Source organism: Corvus hawaiiensis, chromosome 3, assembly GCF_020740725.1.
Source record: "Corvus hawaiiensis isolate bCorHaw1 chromosome 3, bCorHaw1.pri.cur, whole genome shotgun sequence".
Classification (NCBI taxonomy): domain Eukaryota; kingdom Metazoa; phylum Chordata; class Aves; order Passeriformes; family Corvidae; genus Corvus; species Corvus hawaiiensis.
This window is the reverse complement of record NC_063215.1, coordinates 68,308,571-68,324,515: the sequence shown is the minus strand read 5'-3', so window position 1 is coordinate 68,324,515 and position 15,945 is coordinate 68,308,571. Positions and strand designations below refer to the sequence as shown.

General features: G+C 34.9%; 1 protein-coding gene across 1 annotated transcript in view; it reads right to left on the bottom strand.

Annotated features, from left to right (window-relative positions):
* Nucleotides 1-15,945, bottom strand: part of ADGB (androglobin) — a 108,615-nt gene that overhangs the window by 52,096 nt on the left and 40,574 nt on the right. The window contains exons 9-12 of the mRNA XM_048297624.1: nt 14,066-14,160; nt 11,552-11,726; nt 10,719-10,809; nt 7,873-8,017 (exon numbers count right to left, since the gene is read on the bottom strand). Of these exons, the coding sequence (XP_048153581.1) occupies nt 7,873-8,017; nt 10,719-10,809; nt 11,552-11,726; nt 14,066-14,160 (506 nt within the window). The remainder of the gene's footprint in view (nt 1-7,872; nt 8,018-10,718; nt 10,810-11,551; nt 11,727-14,065; nt 14,161-15,945) is intronic.

The window sequence follows — 15,945 nt, the reverse complement described above, 5'->3', positions numbered from 1 at the left end:
GATTACAACAGCATCTTTTGTTTTCAATCACTGTATAAATAAAAAGTAGCCTCTTCTTTAATGCTTTTGGCAAAGAAGTTTATCCTGGTCAACCCCAGCTCCAAGCTAGAATTGCTGAACTAATATGAATGCAATATACTGCTGCTTACACTTCAAGTTCAAATGAAGTTAGCCAGCCTTTCAGGAAGTCCACTCATCAAATTTACAAAGACAGGGTCCTTGTCTTTGAGAGGTTAAAATCTTCGATTTAAAAATGTGTGTCTAGTCATCCTTCCTTCTGACTGTCCTCTAGTCTGCAATATGACATACACTGAAAAAGAGTCACTTCCACCTCTTTTTTTTTCTTGAATGAGGTTGAGCAGGAGAAAGAGATTGCAGTTTCCAGTTTACTGCCTATTTGAATGTAGTAATATTAATGGCTTTGCTGGACTAGCTTTGCCTTTTCAAAGATAAATATTAAAGCCTAAAAAGGCTACTACAAACGAATTTGCAAGCTTCCTTTCATCCCAGGTCTCCCTTTACCTAGATTTGTCACCCTTCTCCCCACCCAAACTCCTCATATATACCCTTATAGATCTTTACATGTGTCAAAGGTGCTGATGCTGAAGCTGGTAGGATTGACCTGGCCAGCAGCTGGACACACACGGTAATTTTCTGTTCTGCATTTCAAAGAGGAGCTGTGGGAGCAGTGCTGACCTGGAGCTACTTTTATGCTTTTTCAGTACAATCAAGAAATATATTTTGAGGGGCAGACTGACATAATTTAGAGAGTCTGAGTTAGACTCGATGGCAGGTCACAACAGTACCTAAATCTTGCACAAGGTCATTGTGCTGGAAATCCAGGTCTGCCTCAACCCTCCTATTACAGACTACCCTGCATACATTATGTGAAGGCACCTGTGAATACTTCCTTAGAGGAAAACCTTATGGCTTTCTACTTTAATTTCTAGCTGCAGTAAAAGTCTTCCTGCAGCATTTTACAGAATCTCCATGGACTCAGGACAGGAGAACAGGTTCAGGAATCTCACCTCTGGCAAAATTTTAGGTGTTTGATGTTTTCTGAATTAACAAAGGAAAGAGCTGAGCAAGTAAACTACTGATTTACTTGTCTCTATCCCAAAACTGGAGGCAGCAAATAATTTAATACACATAATTTAACTGTAATATTGTTTATTAAGGGAATTTTGAAGTCCTATTTTTGCACAGCACAAATCTGAAATTCTATTCCAAATCTGTTATGGTTTTTTTAAAAAATGTTCATGAGTCAAAGCTGGGGACAGACCTGATATTAAGAGCAATTAAGGGAAAAATTAAGACTGCTGAAATCATTAACACTTGGGTTAAGAATTTAGTAATTGAAATATATTGCATTTTAGAGGGTTTTTTCCGATTAATTTCTTATTTTTCTAGAGCAAATGAGCTGAAAAGGTGCACTATAGGATCTTGCAAATACCCACGTACTTCAGCTCCTGTTTCCAGAATTCTGTACACACAACTCTTCAAAACCAGCAAAACTGTGATCACTTGTCATGTCACATTGACAGTCATGCCTCAATATATGAGTCTGAAAAAATCATACAGACTATCTCTTCCCTTTAAACTGATGCCATGATGATTTTTTGCCTTTTCTTTTAAACCCCTTTTATACCTTTTTACAACTTCTGTATTCTTAGTGCTTTTTGCCTACATTCTTGGACTTGTCTGTCAAGCTAGGAGATTAAATATTTTAGAAGCTTCTTAGTTAGGGATCAGTGTGCCCCAGACCCCAAGGTCCTCTCCAGAACACATTCTGTAAACTAAGATAGAACCATCCAGGGGAAGGCTCCTCGGGGAGGGGGGCTTCAGAAGAACACATGCACAGAGCTGTCATGGTGACATGCACATGCATGTGAGCCTACAACTTTCAAGATTCCAATATTGCCAAATTTCCTGTAGGAGTCCCAGGATTTACCAAACAGATACATGTCAGCTGTGCAATTTATTGGGTTTCTTCTCAGAAATCCTGGGCATGTCCAAAATATAAGAAGTATGAGATTTACTGTATAAGCCTTGGAGACTGCAACATCTGTACTACAAGTCTAGCAATTTCTGCCCAATATACTGTTCATGGACAGTACACATGATCCATACTTCCAGTATGGACATGAGGTAGCTTAATATAGAGCTACTTTGTCAGTACTAACAGTCAGCAGCAGGAAAACCTGGAGAGATACAGAAAATCCTCAAAAACTGAGTCAACAGAATTTCCAGTAAAGAAGGAGAATGTGCCCTGGAAAACCTGGATGCTTAGTAACTTCATCCAGTCTGAGCTGTGAAACCAGTCTAACCACAGCTGTGTAGACTCCCATAGGCTCATTTAGTCAGCTTTTGGAGCACAAACACAACATGGCCAAAAACTGCTTTTCTAATGGTACAGGATGTGTTCATCTACCTAATCCTCACTGATTTGAAGACAACCAGAGTGTCAAGAAAGTTCCCATTCTTTTATACTATTGCCTCATATACTGTGCCTAAGACATTGGCACAGAAAGAGAAAATAAAGGCATTTTTCCTCCTTAATGATCACACATTGCCTGAAAAGTCAGCTTTCCTGCTACAGTATCTGATACAGAAGAATATTAGAAAAGACTTAGATCCAGCTGTGAAACATGGAATTATGCACACAGATTCTGGGAGAAATACTTATTGTTCTTCCCTCAATGACTGGAAAATCTTAATGAAAATTGTGAGGAAAATTCTGTAGTTAACTTAAAAATCTAATTTATCATCTATTATGTTTCATAATCACTAATGCATATTTGTAAAAATAATGGCAATTCACATATTTGTAGCTATCTTGTTACTTTCAAGGATTCATTCATATTTTTATACTCCTATAGCTATATTTTTATTCTATTCAAATCTACCAAATAATACGTTTTAAAATTTATCTTGTATTCTTATAAAAAGAGTAGCCTTTTCTACCGTAGAAATGATGTATGACAAAACTTAACACCCCATTTTTTCTGTGAAAAACACAAGTCTTCTTCAAAAAATAAGCTCTTTGGATATAACTGCAGGTGAAGGAATAAAGTTTCAGGTACTCTATTTTTAAGATTAAAAATCCATTTCAAATACTTCAAAATGACAGAGATGACTAAAATATTTCTTAAGATCCAACCCTGTATTAAATTTCAAGGTTTGATGTTGACCTGAGAGTTGTATCATCAAAGGGTTTTGCCTCTACAGTCATTTGGACACAGTCTTTTTTTATTCCTCAGTTCACTAAATGGAGTATCAGTTGTCATTTTAGCTGTGATGTGAGTGAAGGTAACAGAGGTGGATTTGGAAAAAAAGGCAATGTTACAAATGAACTAACATCTGCAAAGTTTTGCACAAACTGGGTATAGAAATAGCTTAAAGAAATAGCTTAAAAATACTGGATTACTAACTTGGCATCTCTTTCATTCAGTCTCTAATGTTGAAGCTGCCCAATCCGTATGTGCAAGTAGATGACTGTGGGCCCATCAAAGTGTCTCTATACCACAAATGTCTAAATGCCTCTTCTCAAGTCCCTCTTCTAATTCATGTGCCTCATATGTGATGTGTAATTTTTCCCTGAAAATAATAAGCAGGGAATTTCCATCTTATGCAGGTTGAAGCAATTTTCAAAATGATAAAATCTGTAAAGAAAATAGACCCTAGCCCTCCTGTTGACTCAATACCAATTCACTGCACTTAGGAAATGTAACACAAGAAGGATTAGAGAGAAAAGAAGAAAAATCTTATTATGACAGAACAGTCTGTAATGTTTATGGGGAACATGAAAAGAGCACACAACACAGCATGCAAATTAAATAAACTGGTATCAGTTGCACAACAGAAGGTAAGATTGAGTTTGAATATATAAATAGACAGACTGAAATAAGAAAAATGAAGGAATCATGAACATTAAAGAACAAGTTTTTTGTGTTTTTGTCACTGGGAAAGAGTGGAGACTTTAACACTTTTACTCTAGAAATCAGCATTGCCAGGGAGCTTGACACTGAAGAAGCCACAAAGAGAAATATGAGTGTTCTGCTTAGGATGTATAAATATAGCAATCAGGTCAGTATATTAAAATATCTAGTAGCCATTGCACATACTGATGGTAAACATATTTGGATTAGATTTTCTTGCTCTGCATTTCTTCAAACAGAACACATAGAGCTTTATTCTCAATGGAATTGGAGATAACTTCTATCAAGAAATTAATCACAATGAAGCATATCCAAGTAGGCTTTTGAAAGGCAGATCTACAAGGAAACACTACTCCAGGATAATCTTTTTGTCAGAAGCATTTGACAAAATTACTGTTGCATAAAACTGCAAGACTGTGCAATTTACATATGATGACTGTTTTGGTTTTTTTCCTGGCCAAAAATACTTTCACATGTATTTCAATGTATCCTACACTTATAAATTACTTAGTTTCCTACTGAACAAGAAAAAAAGAGAGCTTCTCCATTAAAGAATTTGGCCCTCTGTTATGGAGTTTTTAAACAAAAAATTAACAAAATCCATTTTCTTAAAACCAGTGATTCAAGATCATTTTAACTACTAAAATTAGGTATTTTAAAATATTTTTTCCTAATGCAAATCCCAAAAGCTTTCAGGACTGTAAAATCAGTGAATGGGAAAGTCAGAGCAAAAAAAAAAAGTTTGAAAAATTCAATAATAAAGCAGTTCTATTTTTTGGCATGAGTACTTTGGGGACACGAGGGATAACGGCATGTCTTTCAACTTCGTATTTTTCAAAGAAGGTACATCCAGCTCCCAGAATTTTGTCTTTCATGTATCACTAGTCTCCGTTTCTGTGACAACAGACCTTAGGAACAGTGAATCAGATATTTAGTAATGTTACTTCATGCAGTTTGTATTGGACTGAATTGAAATATGCCAATTTAAACTTGCCGAGCATCTGGCACAGCAGCTGACTGAATTTCAGTCAGCTTAAAGCATAAAACTGCTGTATCCCAAAGATTTACCAAATCTGTATCAAAGGTTTTAAAGCAGATGTCTCTTGACTAACAATCACACAGTTTAAAATGGAGACAAAGTTATTTACATTCATTATATTACAATACAAAATTCTAAAAATTAGCAATAATCTAGTGAATTGGGGATACCAAAGCTTCTCTTTCAATGTTTTTTTAATCACTAACTGATTTGTTTTTAAAAAGTATATATTGTTATTTCAAGTGTTAAAACTACAGAAAGAAAGCTCTCCCATTATGAATTTGACAGAGGCATCCACATAATTTTGTTGATGAAAAGATTTAATAGGTGAAAAAGACAATTGTTCTCCAAGTTAAAAACCATCTCCTTTTCTAATCTGTAAAAACAAAGTTCTACTTGCATACTTCAGCTATTAACAGACATAGCATTTTTCAGCTGAGGTTTAAATTGAGGCAAAAGTAAAGATCATGTACAAGTCAATTAGCTGCTCATAACTTCTTACGTTTCATGTCTGAATCAGACTGCCCTCAGCCTACATCCAATCCATGTCTTCTTCCAACCATTCCAGTTTTATCAGTCTCTCTTTCATGTATTTTCATTCTTGCCCTTGTCTTTCCTTGACTGCCTCTCCTACTGTGATAAATCAGCCTTCTAAAACACTCTTGGACTAGGGGAGAAAATCTAAGGGATGTTTCACACTGCTTTGATGCTTCCAGCACATAAACTTCTATTAATTTGCAACTAACCAATTCTGTATTTGTACAACTAGAGACTGAAGTAATGAAAGCAATAATTATTATATACTATGAGATGCTACTTACAGCTCCTTTTCACCCTGTTGCTTTTCTAATGATTTTAGTATGATGCCATTATTAAAAAGACTTTTAAAGGTAAAGTACTATTGAAGTACTAATTAGGCTATTGTTTATAAAATGTACACAAAATACCAAATAGCTAAAGATATCACAGAATCACAGATCACAGATATATTCTATTGTAAAGTATTCTTCTTCACTGCAGAATTGCCTTATTTTAAAATCACTAAATCCACTAGCGATATCCACATGTACATTATCTAAACACACAGTATAGATATAGATCTGAAATACAAAAATTGTATGAGTGTACTCTGCAGAGGCACTCCAAAAATTACATAGAAATCAGCACTCCAAAAATTACATTAAAAATTACTTCCCATTCATTTCAAAATTTACCAAAATAAATTTGGGTTTTTTGGTTCATGAAGGTCATGAACTATCCCTAATAGTATGTCATTTGTCTTCAAATAAATTTTTTAGCCCTACAGACAGTCACTATTCATCAACCAAACACAATAAATGTTATCCCCAAGTATATGAATCAGTTTTTCTCAAAAAATGACAACAGAGATTTTAAAAAAATTAGGTCATCTTTACTGCTGGACTGTATGGATAAGGACTTCGTTGGTGTTTTACCTTTACACAGCACTATGGATGAATATATTTTGTAAGTTATTTTCTATATTGTAATGACATGGAATTTAGCATATATGGAAGAAGTACTCACTCTTTACTTAGGAGAGAAAACAAATAGAGCAAGAGGAACTGTAGCAAACATTTACAAATTGAAACATCACCTTCCCCAAAATATAACTGGATTATTGAATCAGATCCAGATTTTGAGCATAACATCATTGAAAGCACTTGTATGTTGCCTAGACTGCTTTTTCCCTCAATTTTCTTAAAGCCAAAAGAGAAATGCTATCAAATGGTCTTCTGAGTAGTGTTTGCTTCAGTAAGTATGAAATTGAAGAGATGCTGGCACTGCTACATTGTGTTTCTTTGTAGGCATTGAGCAAATGAAATTACTTCAGTGGAGCTCTGTTTGTTTGTTTTTAAGTGAGTATTTAAGTCTCTATTTCTCTATGCTGCCAATTATTTCTCTATATGAATTTTTTTTCATGAAATCTATTGCTCAGAAACTCTTTGAAAGTATCATTTTTTCTCTGTTAAGCAAGTAAGATTTAAACATTAGAAGGAGCATTCTGTTTAAAATTTATCTAAAAGCAGACTTTGGTAGCATATACACATTCCAATTTAAAAACAGATACATTAAAAAAAAATCAGTAATTACAAAAATCAGTAATTACAACTTCCCAAAGTCATCCTAGTAATGTTTTATTAAACTTAGGTAAGATTCATCTTATCTATATCGGAAAATTGCAGTGGAGACTTCTGCGCAGTAACTAGCATTGAGCCAACTCTTAGTCAGTGCTGCATCTAGGGAACCTGTTTGGAGGAATGTCCTTCTCTCACAGAGTTGCACAGGAAGCCTGAGGGTCTTAATCATGGCCGAGGATTCCTTTAGAAGGCAGAGCTTCTCAAATTTAAGAGCAGGCCCACTGAGCAGTGAAGCCTTAACTCTTTTTCTAGATCTCACCAGGAGTCTTTCCATTCAGTCCTAGATAAGGATGCCATTTTAAGGCATGTGTTAATAAAGTTCACATTTTTCTAGTCACATGCTTTCACTGTAGCCAAAATAAACTAATCATAATGTAAACTAAGATTTATTTAAAAGACTGCAGACTATCTTCTTAAGATGCTGCCACCAAAAGCATTTTAAAGAGCAAAACCAAGACAGCGTTAGCAACAGAACTTTTAGAATCTGAGGAAAAATCATAAAAAAGAAAGTTAAAGGAAAAGGTATTAAGAAAGATTTCCTACCCAATACACATCAATGTAACTATAGAGTGGAAAGGGTAGGGAAGTTACTTAAATAGAAATGGGAAAAAAAAAAAAGCTTTCTGAAATGTCTTTGAAAACATTTATTTCAGTATTAAATATTTTCTATTTTGTCTTTCACTATCCTTTGTAATATAAAACTGGGTCAAGTTAAAAAACATAGAAATATTATTACCTGAGAATAATCTTCTGCATTTGAGTGTCTCCTATTTTGATTCATGTCCCCATTACTGTCACTTTCACTTTCATCAGTTTCAGTAACAGAAGTGAGATTGGATACAGAATGAAATCCTTTTTTGAGGGTAGACTGTGGAAAGTGGCTAAATAATAAAAGAAAACTCAAAACACTTTAATCCATACATTTTCTTTCAAATTACAGTCTTCACAACTATTCATAACAGAATTTTGTCAAAATAATTTGTGTCTCCTTTATTTCGAGAGATTCCTAGAGCAGCACAGAATCCATATCTTCCTATATTTCTTGTCATTACTGACTTGGCACTACACACAAACCTATGACAGAAAGACATCTTAACCAACCCTCAAAAAAGCAAAACCCAAGCCAGCTGAAAACTAGACGACAATGCCAGAAGTGAATAAATTACTATGGCCCCTAGACAAGCAAGAATTACTACTTGAATGAAGGTAAGGCAAAATATAAAATGTTTTGTGTCAGAATACTTTTTGTCTTTTCCCTCAAATGGGTCTCCATAGCTACCAGACAGCTAAAATACAGGATAACCAAGGAAACCTGTGCAGGCCTATTCTGGTTCTAGTAAAAGAAAGCTCTGTTGCTGACTTCACTGGAAGTAGAAATAAAAACTAACAGAAATATAAGTAACTCTCTGATTGTTAAGTGAACTAGAAGAAGAGGATCAAACCAATTTTGCATACATGCCAATTAGACATAAGTGTGTAATTGTGTTATTACAGCAATAAATAACAAATTAAAATCTAGACATGTTATCTAGCCCCCTTTTAAAGGACTGAGATAATGAAAGATCAAGATCTTTTTCAGTAACAGTCACAATTATCTTGCCTTTGAGTGTTTCAAAATATTTTATTAGAATAGAAGGAAGAGATAAAAAGCTTTCAGTCCCAACTGTGTATCTCAGTCCCTTATCTTATTTACACAGTTATATTACTTTAATGAAATGTTAATACCTGCTATATATTTTTGGCTACTACCTGTTAATTAAATCACAAAGATTAAATGAGCTAATTGTCATGGAAACTTAGTGCATTAAATAAACTATCCTTTCCCAAATGGGGTAATTTGACCATGAAGCAATCTACCAAATATGAAAAAAAATATAAAATCTGTTAACATGCAAATACTTCAACATCTTCATTATTAATCTCTCATTCCTTTGATAGCCTGTTAATTGCTTAGAACATTATAATGTATTTCTACTCCTACTGTTTGAAAACAAACAGTAATTTAAGTACTTTTAACTATCAAAATGCAACTGTATCATCAAAACAATTGCATTCCCAGAATATTCCAAGGTCACTTCTTACACGGACAAATGCTGCTGTTAAAAAAAAAAAAAATTAAAAATACCTAACTGGTTTATTATCAGTCCATGCAATTATGATGATCAAAATGCACAACCCTCCACATATGTAATTTAGTCAGTTTACTTAGAGATGTACTTAACAAAAGGTGCACACACCCTAAGAAAATACATAAATCTCCAACAATTTACAGCCTGTTGTTGGACTCAGTCTCAAGAAAAGACGTATCCTCCAAAATGACATAAACCTTTTGGTGTACACTGGCTATAAGATACATTCAATGCTTCATGACAGAAGCTCAGTCAGAAAAAAGAGACAGGATTAATAATTCTAGAACTTGTCTACTGAATCATAATGCATATGTTCACATCATCAGCTGGAGCCTGAGAGAAATGTATTATGCAGTGGGTCATAGCAAAAAAACCCACGGCTCTGATACACTTTATGGTAATCTTTCTTTTCTTGTCAGGGAGCAAGTACTATACTCAGCATGGCACATTGACTAGAAGTCATGTATACACCCATTTCTGAAAGTTCTCTAAGACACCCTGTATAAAGACTCTGGTTTTCAAGGGTTTATAGGACTTCCAAACAGTCTTTAACACAAGGCATTTATACAAAGCTGTGTTTTGACCGTGAGCTTCTTCACCTGCGCTCTCAGGCTTGTTCTATCATAAACAGAGAACAGCTTCTTTTATTCAAAAATATTAAGTGTTCCATATCAAACATGTGATGCCTGTGAAAATACTGACTGGCTAGTCAATTCTTTCCTTGTTATGTGTAAGAATTAAAAAAGACCAGTAGTTTGAGGAAAAATTTGAAATACATCAAAGAATATTCATATTTCTGGCAGAAGTGATCTATTGAATACTCTATGTCTTTGGGGCTACTGGGCAGAGAATCTGGCAAAGCATCTGACAGCACTCCCTGTTCTCCAATGCCAGAAGCCCTGACAAGTGTGTACCTGCCTAGGGGACTGTCCATACTCCGTACAGGGTGTGACAAGTGGGGACCTGTGTGTTCATGTCCACCCCCTGGTAAGCTTTCTCAGTAGTGCAGATATGAGCAGATTGTAGGCAGAAACAGCTAAGCCTAGAGACTTGCATCTCCAACAGGAAGTATATGCTGCAGTCCCAAAACAGGAGGAGTTTGTAAACCTCAGTGACAGGAGGGGGAGGGTAATTGCATACGTATGCCTCTGTGTGCCAGATTAGAACTTCTTGGGATTAGCTACAGGAAGGTGTTCAGAAGTTTTCAGGTGTTTATTAACCTTTTGTGTCTAATATAGTAATTTAGCTGTCGTATTGCTGATATTGATCCTAAATGCAGTACACTGATACCTGATTAATTACATGACATCAACACATCAACAGAGTGCTTTGTCCTGATGTGCTTCAGAAATGATCTGAGCAGTTTTTGCCTGTGACACAAGCAAAAATAAGCCAGTGCACTTTCACAGTGCACTTTCACAATGCTAATGCTGAAACTACCTTATATACTCACATGTCTGTTGGTATTGTGATAACACTCAATTTGTAATTCAAAAATAGGCTAGCAATTTCAATATGTTCTTCAGATTTCTCTACCACAGGCTCTGGGAAAAAAGCAACTTGTTAAATATATACATTCATAAAAATATTTAATACTACTAACTTTGAGAAATAAATTTCAATGGGGATTCATCACCCCTAAATAATTTTCCAAGTATCATCCCATGCACTTGAATGGAACAGAAAAACGAGGGATGGTTCTAGGTGACATATCATGAAAAATAAATGCTTTACACTCTGATCCTCAGCCTGAAAAGTATTAAATTGTGCCTAACTTATATGCAAGGTTATCCAGGGTAGCTCAAAACAACTATGGCAGCACTTTTTGCCTTTGCCAATTTCCTCTGTTTCTTATCCCACCATATTTTGCTAGCCTGCCTGTAACACTTTCAACATACTCAAGCTATCTCGTATCATCCATTTAACTCCATTATGCAGTACAGAAAAATCCTAGAAAAAAATTTACTCTAAAACCATGAGTTGATGCAGCAGGACTAGTCACATACTTTAAATTTTTAAAAGGTGTTCAGAAGCTTTAATGGCTCTCCATCAGAGAGCTTCTGTGTTACTTTGATAACATTCCCTCTTCATTTTCTCCACTAGCATGCTTTTTTCAACATAAATTGAGACACTTCTCAAAGCATGTAGGAAATATTGCTAAGAGGAAGTAATACAAAAGTGAGTTCAATTGAAATTAAGCTAACAGATAAGAAGTATGGTCCTGAAAATGTTTAAAATAATTAAAATGTAGTTAAAAATTCATTTTGGAGTTTTTAGTAGACAAACCTTGGGGTTCAGATGTCACAACAATTTTCTTTTTCGGACGGATAAGCTTCCAAGAAGGAAGTGGGGGTGGTTCTGGAGGTGCTACCAGAGGACAAGACCTAGTTCGAGTGATCAGGACAGGATGGCTGTGTATATGGGAAAGCCCATATTGCCTCATCTTCTCTGAAGAATCAGCCTATGGAACACAAAAGGATAATCTGACTGGGTCAGATCTTCTTTCTCATGATATGTCTAACAAACAAGAACAGTATGCACACAAAGGCATCTAACAGCTTCTGTAACAAATGAAATGAATATAGTTCACCTGACAAGACTACCCAAAAACATGCTGATTAGAATCTGATACTCAGCACAAAAAGTATACTTAAAAGTGTTTACATGTATTTTACTTTTCATAATAGATTCATCACTTCTTTCAACTTATTTAGATAATCATAACATACAAGTGAAGAGAATGAATATGTAAGAAAGCAATAGGCACAACATTTTCTTTCAAGTAATCATATTTAAAAATACTTTCTGAGGGAAAAAGTCCTTACTTCATGCTGAATTTATAAAGTGGCAGAATTCTAAAATCAGTTGGTCTTTTAGATAACTTGTAAAATCTCCATAACGTACTGCTTTGGACCAACATATCATTAAAGCTAAGTTTTTTATTTGGTGGCTAATTTATAAAACACATTAAAGACACTTTAGTTGACCTGTATACCAAAGCCCTTAGGAACAGACTTAAGAGCAATTTTAGATGTCAACATTGAGTGGTGCTCTTCCCATTAAAATAATAATGGTCCAGTACTTAACATCACATCTGAAAGTTCTGTTACAAGATTTGTACATCCTTTTAATTTTAAAAGCACACTTTCTTTTACATGCTAAATAAATCAACAATAAGTTATTTCTTTAACACGCTCATCAGCAAGTCTCTATGCTTCTACTCATTTTAAAATGTTCCTGAGGTTCTGTATTTAAGAACTCTGGAGAGAAGAATATTGTTGTGGTTGTCAGTTATTTGAAGAGTAGGGAATGAATTAAATTAAAAATGCCAGTTAAAACATCCAAGATTAGAAAAGATTCTGAAGATAACCAGTCCATAAAGGACAACTTACCTGTTGAGTACACTACACACTTGTATGACTCAAATATTGATTTTTTTTTATTTGAGAAAATTTAAGCCACAACAATCCAAGGAAATCCATACTAGAAAGCAAAGTTAAAAGGGATACTGCAAAAATTCTGGAGGGGAATTCTGGCACAGCTGCAGTCAATGACAAAATTTTCTCCAAGTTTAGGGAACAACTCTTATCCCTGTTAATCCATTTTCTAAACTTTATTTCAATTAGTGTAGTTTGTCTCAGCCCTTGAATAAAGCTTGAAAATGGTGGGGGTTTTATCCATAAGAAATCCTCTACACTTCTATATTTAACTTCTGTCAACTTCCATTTTTCTATCAAGTCTTTACTAAAATACTGGTTTAGACATATAGATTCATCTGTCTCCTCCTATTTGGTCTGCCATACCTCTTTTTCAGTAATCTCTATATCCCAACAGACTGTAGTCAAGTTTGAGACTCCGGATGTTAGGTGGCAGGAATGATATAATCCCATGTTCCTCCTTCCACTTTGCTTTTTGATGACTAGCATTACTTATTATTAGCAAAATTACGCTATTGAATGAGATCTTAAATTAAAATAAATTAAAATCAAAGATAACAAGGTAATCTTCAAAACTGCATAAAATACACAGCACAATTAAAAAAAGAAAATAGTGCAAGAATTAAGTGCACTAAAGCATAACACCTGCAAACCATTTCTGGAAATTTCTTTATTCCATGAAGCTTACCAGTTTCCTGAGAAGGCAGCTTAAAATTTAATGATCTAATTATGATAGATATGATTTAAATGTAGAAAAAAAGGAAACGCAATTAATAATCAACTCAAGAAAGCCACCTCTTGCATTGTAAAAAGCTTTCTGAGGAGTGTGAGTGACTAAGTGAAGATTTAAGTGTTGTTTTTACCCCAGCTGCATTAAGTGCTACACTTTTTCCAGCTGCTTTCACCAGTTAAAACACTAATGATAGAAATTGATATAAACATGCTATTTCTTATATAACAACAAACAACATATTGGAAAATATATATCAGAGGAGTCTTAACTGTAGTCTTAAAAAAATTAAAATTCATGTTTTTCAAGTAGCCCTTAAAATAATTAGACTTTCCATTCAGAAGTATCTCATCATGATACATTTTCTAGTCCACATCTAGTCTCTCCCAGGAGACTCCAGCTTTTGGGATCCTGAGGAAAATGGAGGAAAACTGAATAAAATCAGCAGGCTTTGGCAGGAAAATGCATGTTCAGAATACAGAAGTACCAAAATATAAATTCAACTGACAGCCATCATCTAGTGACTGTTTCACTGAGCTAATTGTATTTTGTTACAACGTAGTTACAACAAAATGAAACACTCTGATAAGAAAATAAGTAATGTTTTCCTGTCCTGAGAGCACAGAACCTTACCATTCTCGTTAATAAAAAAATATCCTCTTCAAACAAATTCAGCGGTATACAGCCAGCGTACACGACCATTTCTGGCTGGGTTGGTATGGGAGATTCTACAAAGAAGACATTAAAACACTTTAGAACAAGGTAAACAGTAAAAAACTGCAGCTGTACCTCACACTAAATTATTCTGCCTTCTCTGCTTTATTTTTATTACTCTTTTCTTTGTCTGACTGTTTTATTCAAAAGAAGAGATCATTGTAATGCACTTGAAAAAGAAGCCATGGATGGAAAAAACCACCTCATTTAAATAATCAACAGCCTTTGCGTATTTTACTTATTTTACACAAATGAGTAACAGAAAATACAACTTAAAAATATGACAGGTCAGAGGTAGCTTTCAACATTGCTCTTTTGTTCTTCAAATTTTAAAACCAGTACTAGTATAAACAATACACATAATCCGTGTAGATGAAGTAAAAACATCCTGATTGGTCAGTACTAGTTAAATGCTTCTCACCACTGAAGGCAAAATTTGATCTTGCCAACAAAAGGATCCAAAGCTAGACCTCTGGCCACTGCTGCCAATGGATATGAAGACTGAGATAAGTAATTTGAGAAATACAGTGCCTGTAAACCAGAGTTACTCCTCTCACTTCTGTCAAGCAGATGAAAAAATGGAGGTAATGATGGCTGCCTCAGAAAGTACGAAGGGGCAACCCCATAGCTCTTATCCCACATACCTTAGAGAAGCTTGTAATTCTGCTATATGCAAGGAATAAAAACAGGGGCACAGTCACTTTGTTAACTCCAGAAATCTGTTGCACTAGACAACCATATGATCGTCTCCTATTCTTATCTGTGAAAGAAGCCATTGCTAACTCCTGAATGATGAAGAGAAGCCAAGGATGTCTGAGAGTCATTTCTTTCATGGTGAAGGGAGATTAAAGGTCTAAAACATAATACTTGAAATATGGGTCTCTGGTTTTACCAAAAAGACATCTGAAAAAGAAAGATATCTATTTCTCTCTACTTTTCCTTAGTCATCTCAGAAAACATGTGGAGACAGGATTTCAGTACACAGGCTGTGACACCTGTTTTTCAGGTGCTTTTTTAGGACAGAATGCTTTTTTAGGACAAATTTCTTCACAGAAAGAGTTGGTAACCATTGGAACAGGCTGCCCAAGGAAGAGGTTGAGCCACCATCCCTGGAGGTATTTAAAAGATGTGCAGATGTGGCACTTAGAAACGTGGTTTAGTGGTGGGCTTGGCAGTACAGGTTAACAGCTGGATTCAATGAACTTAGAGGTCTTTTCCAACCTAAATGATTCTATGATTCTATCCCCATCTAACATTCCAGTAAAATTATCTGTGTCTGTCATTGTTCACTTCAGCCTCACCTCAAATATAGGATAATTGCTTCCTATGTTTAGTAAGTATTCAACTGGAAGTTGCACTAAGAATAGGTATTTTCTGTGAAATTATATAAAACAATGCAATCTGCATATAAATAGGCAAATGCCTGGAAAATATGATTTATGAGACTTAAAATCCATTTATTTAGAGGGTATGCAACATTTTATTCTTAAAGAAGTACAATATCTTTGCATCTTAAATATTCTTCTGGGAATTCAATTACCCAACTAAATATAAGCTAAAGGTAAGTAAGAGGTACTTTCCAATGGATTCTTAATATTTCTCACCGCATGATTGTGATTCCCGTGTTAACCACAGCTCTTGTGTTAGTTGTGGGTTTCAAGTTATTCAAAAGCAAGGCTATAATTTAGCTTTAATCTCAGTCCCTACCGACATATCTGATCTGTTACAAACACAGCAAGAGTAGCTATGGTGTCCTGCACATTACAGTACAGAACAGTATGTGCCACAAGGCACAGTGA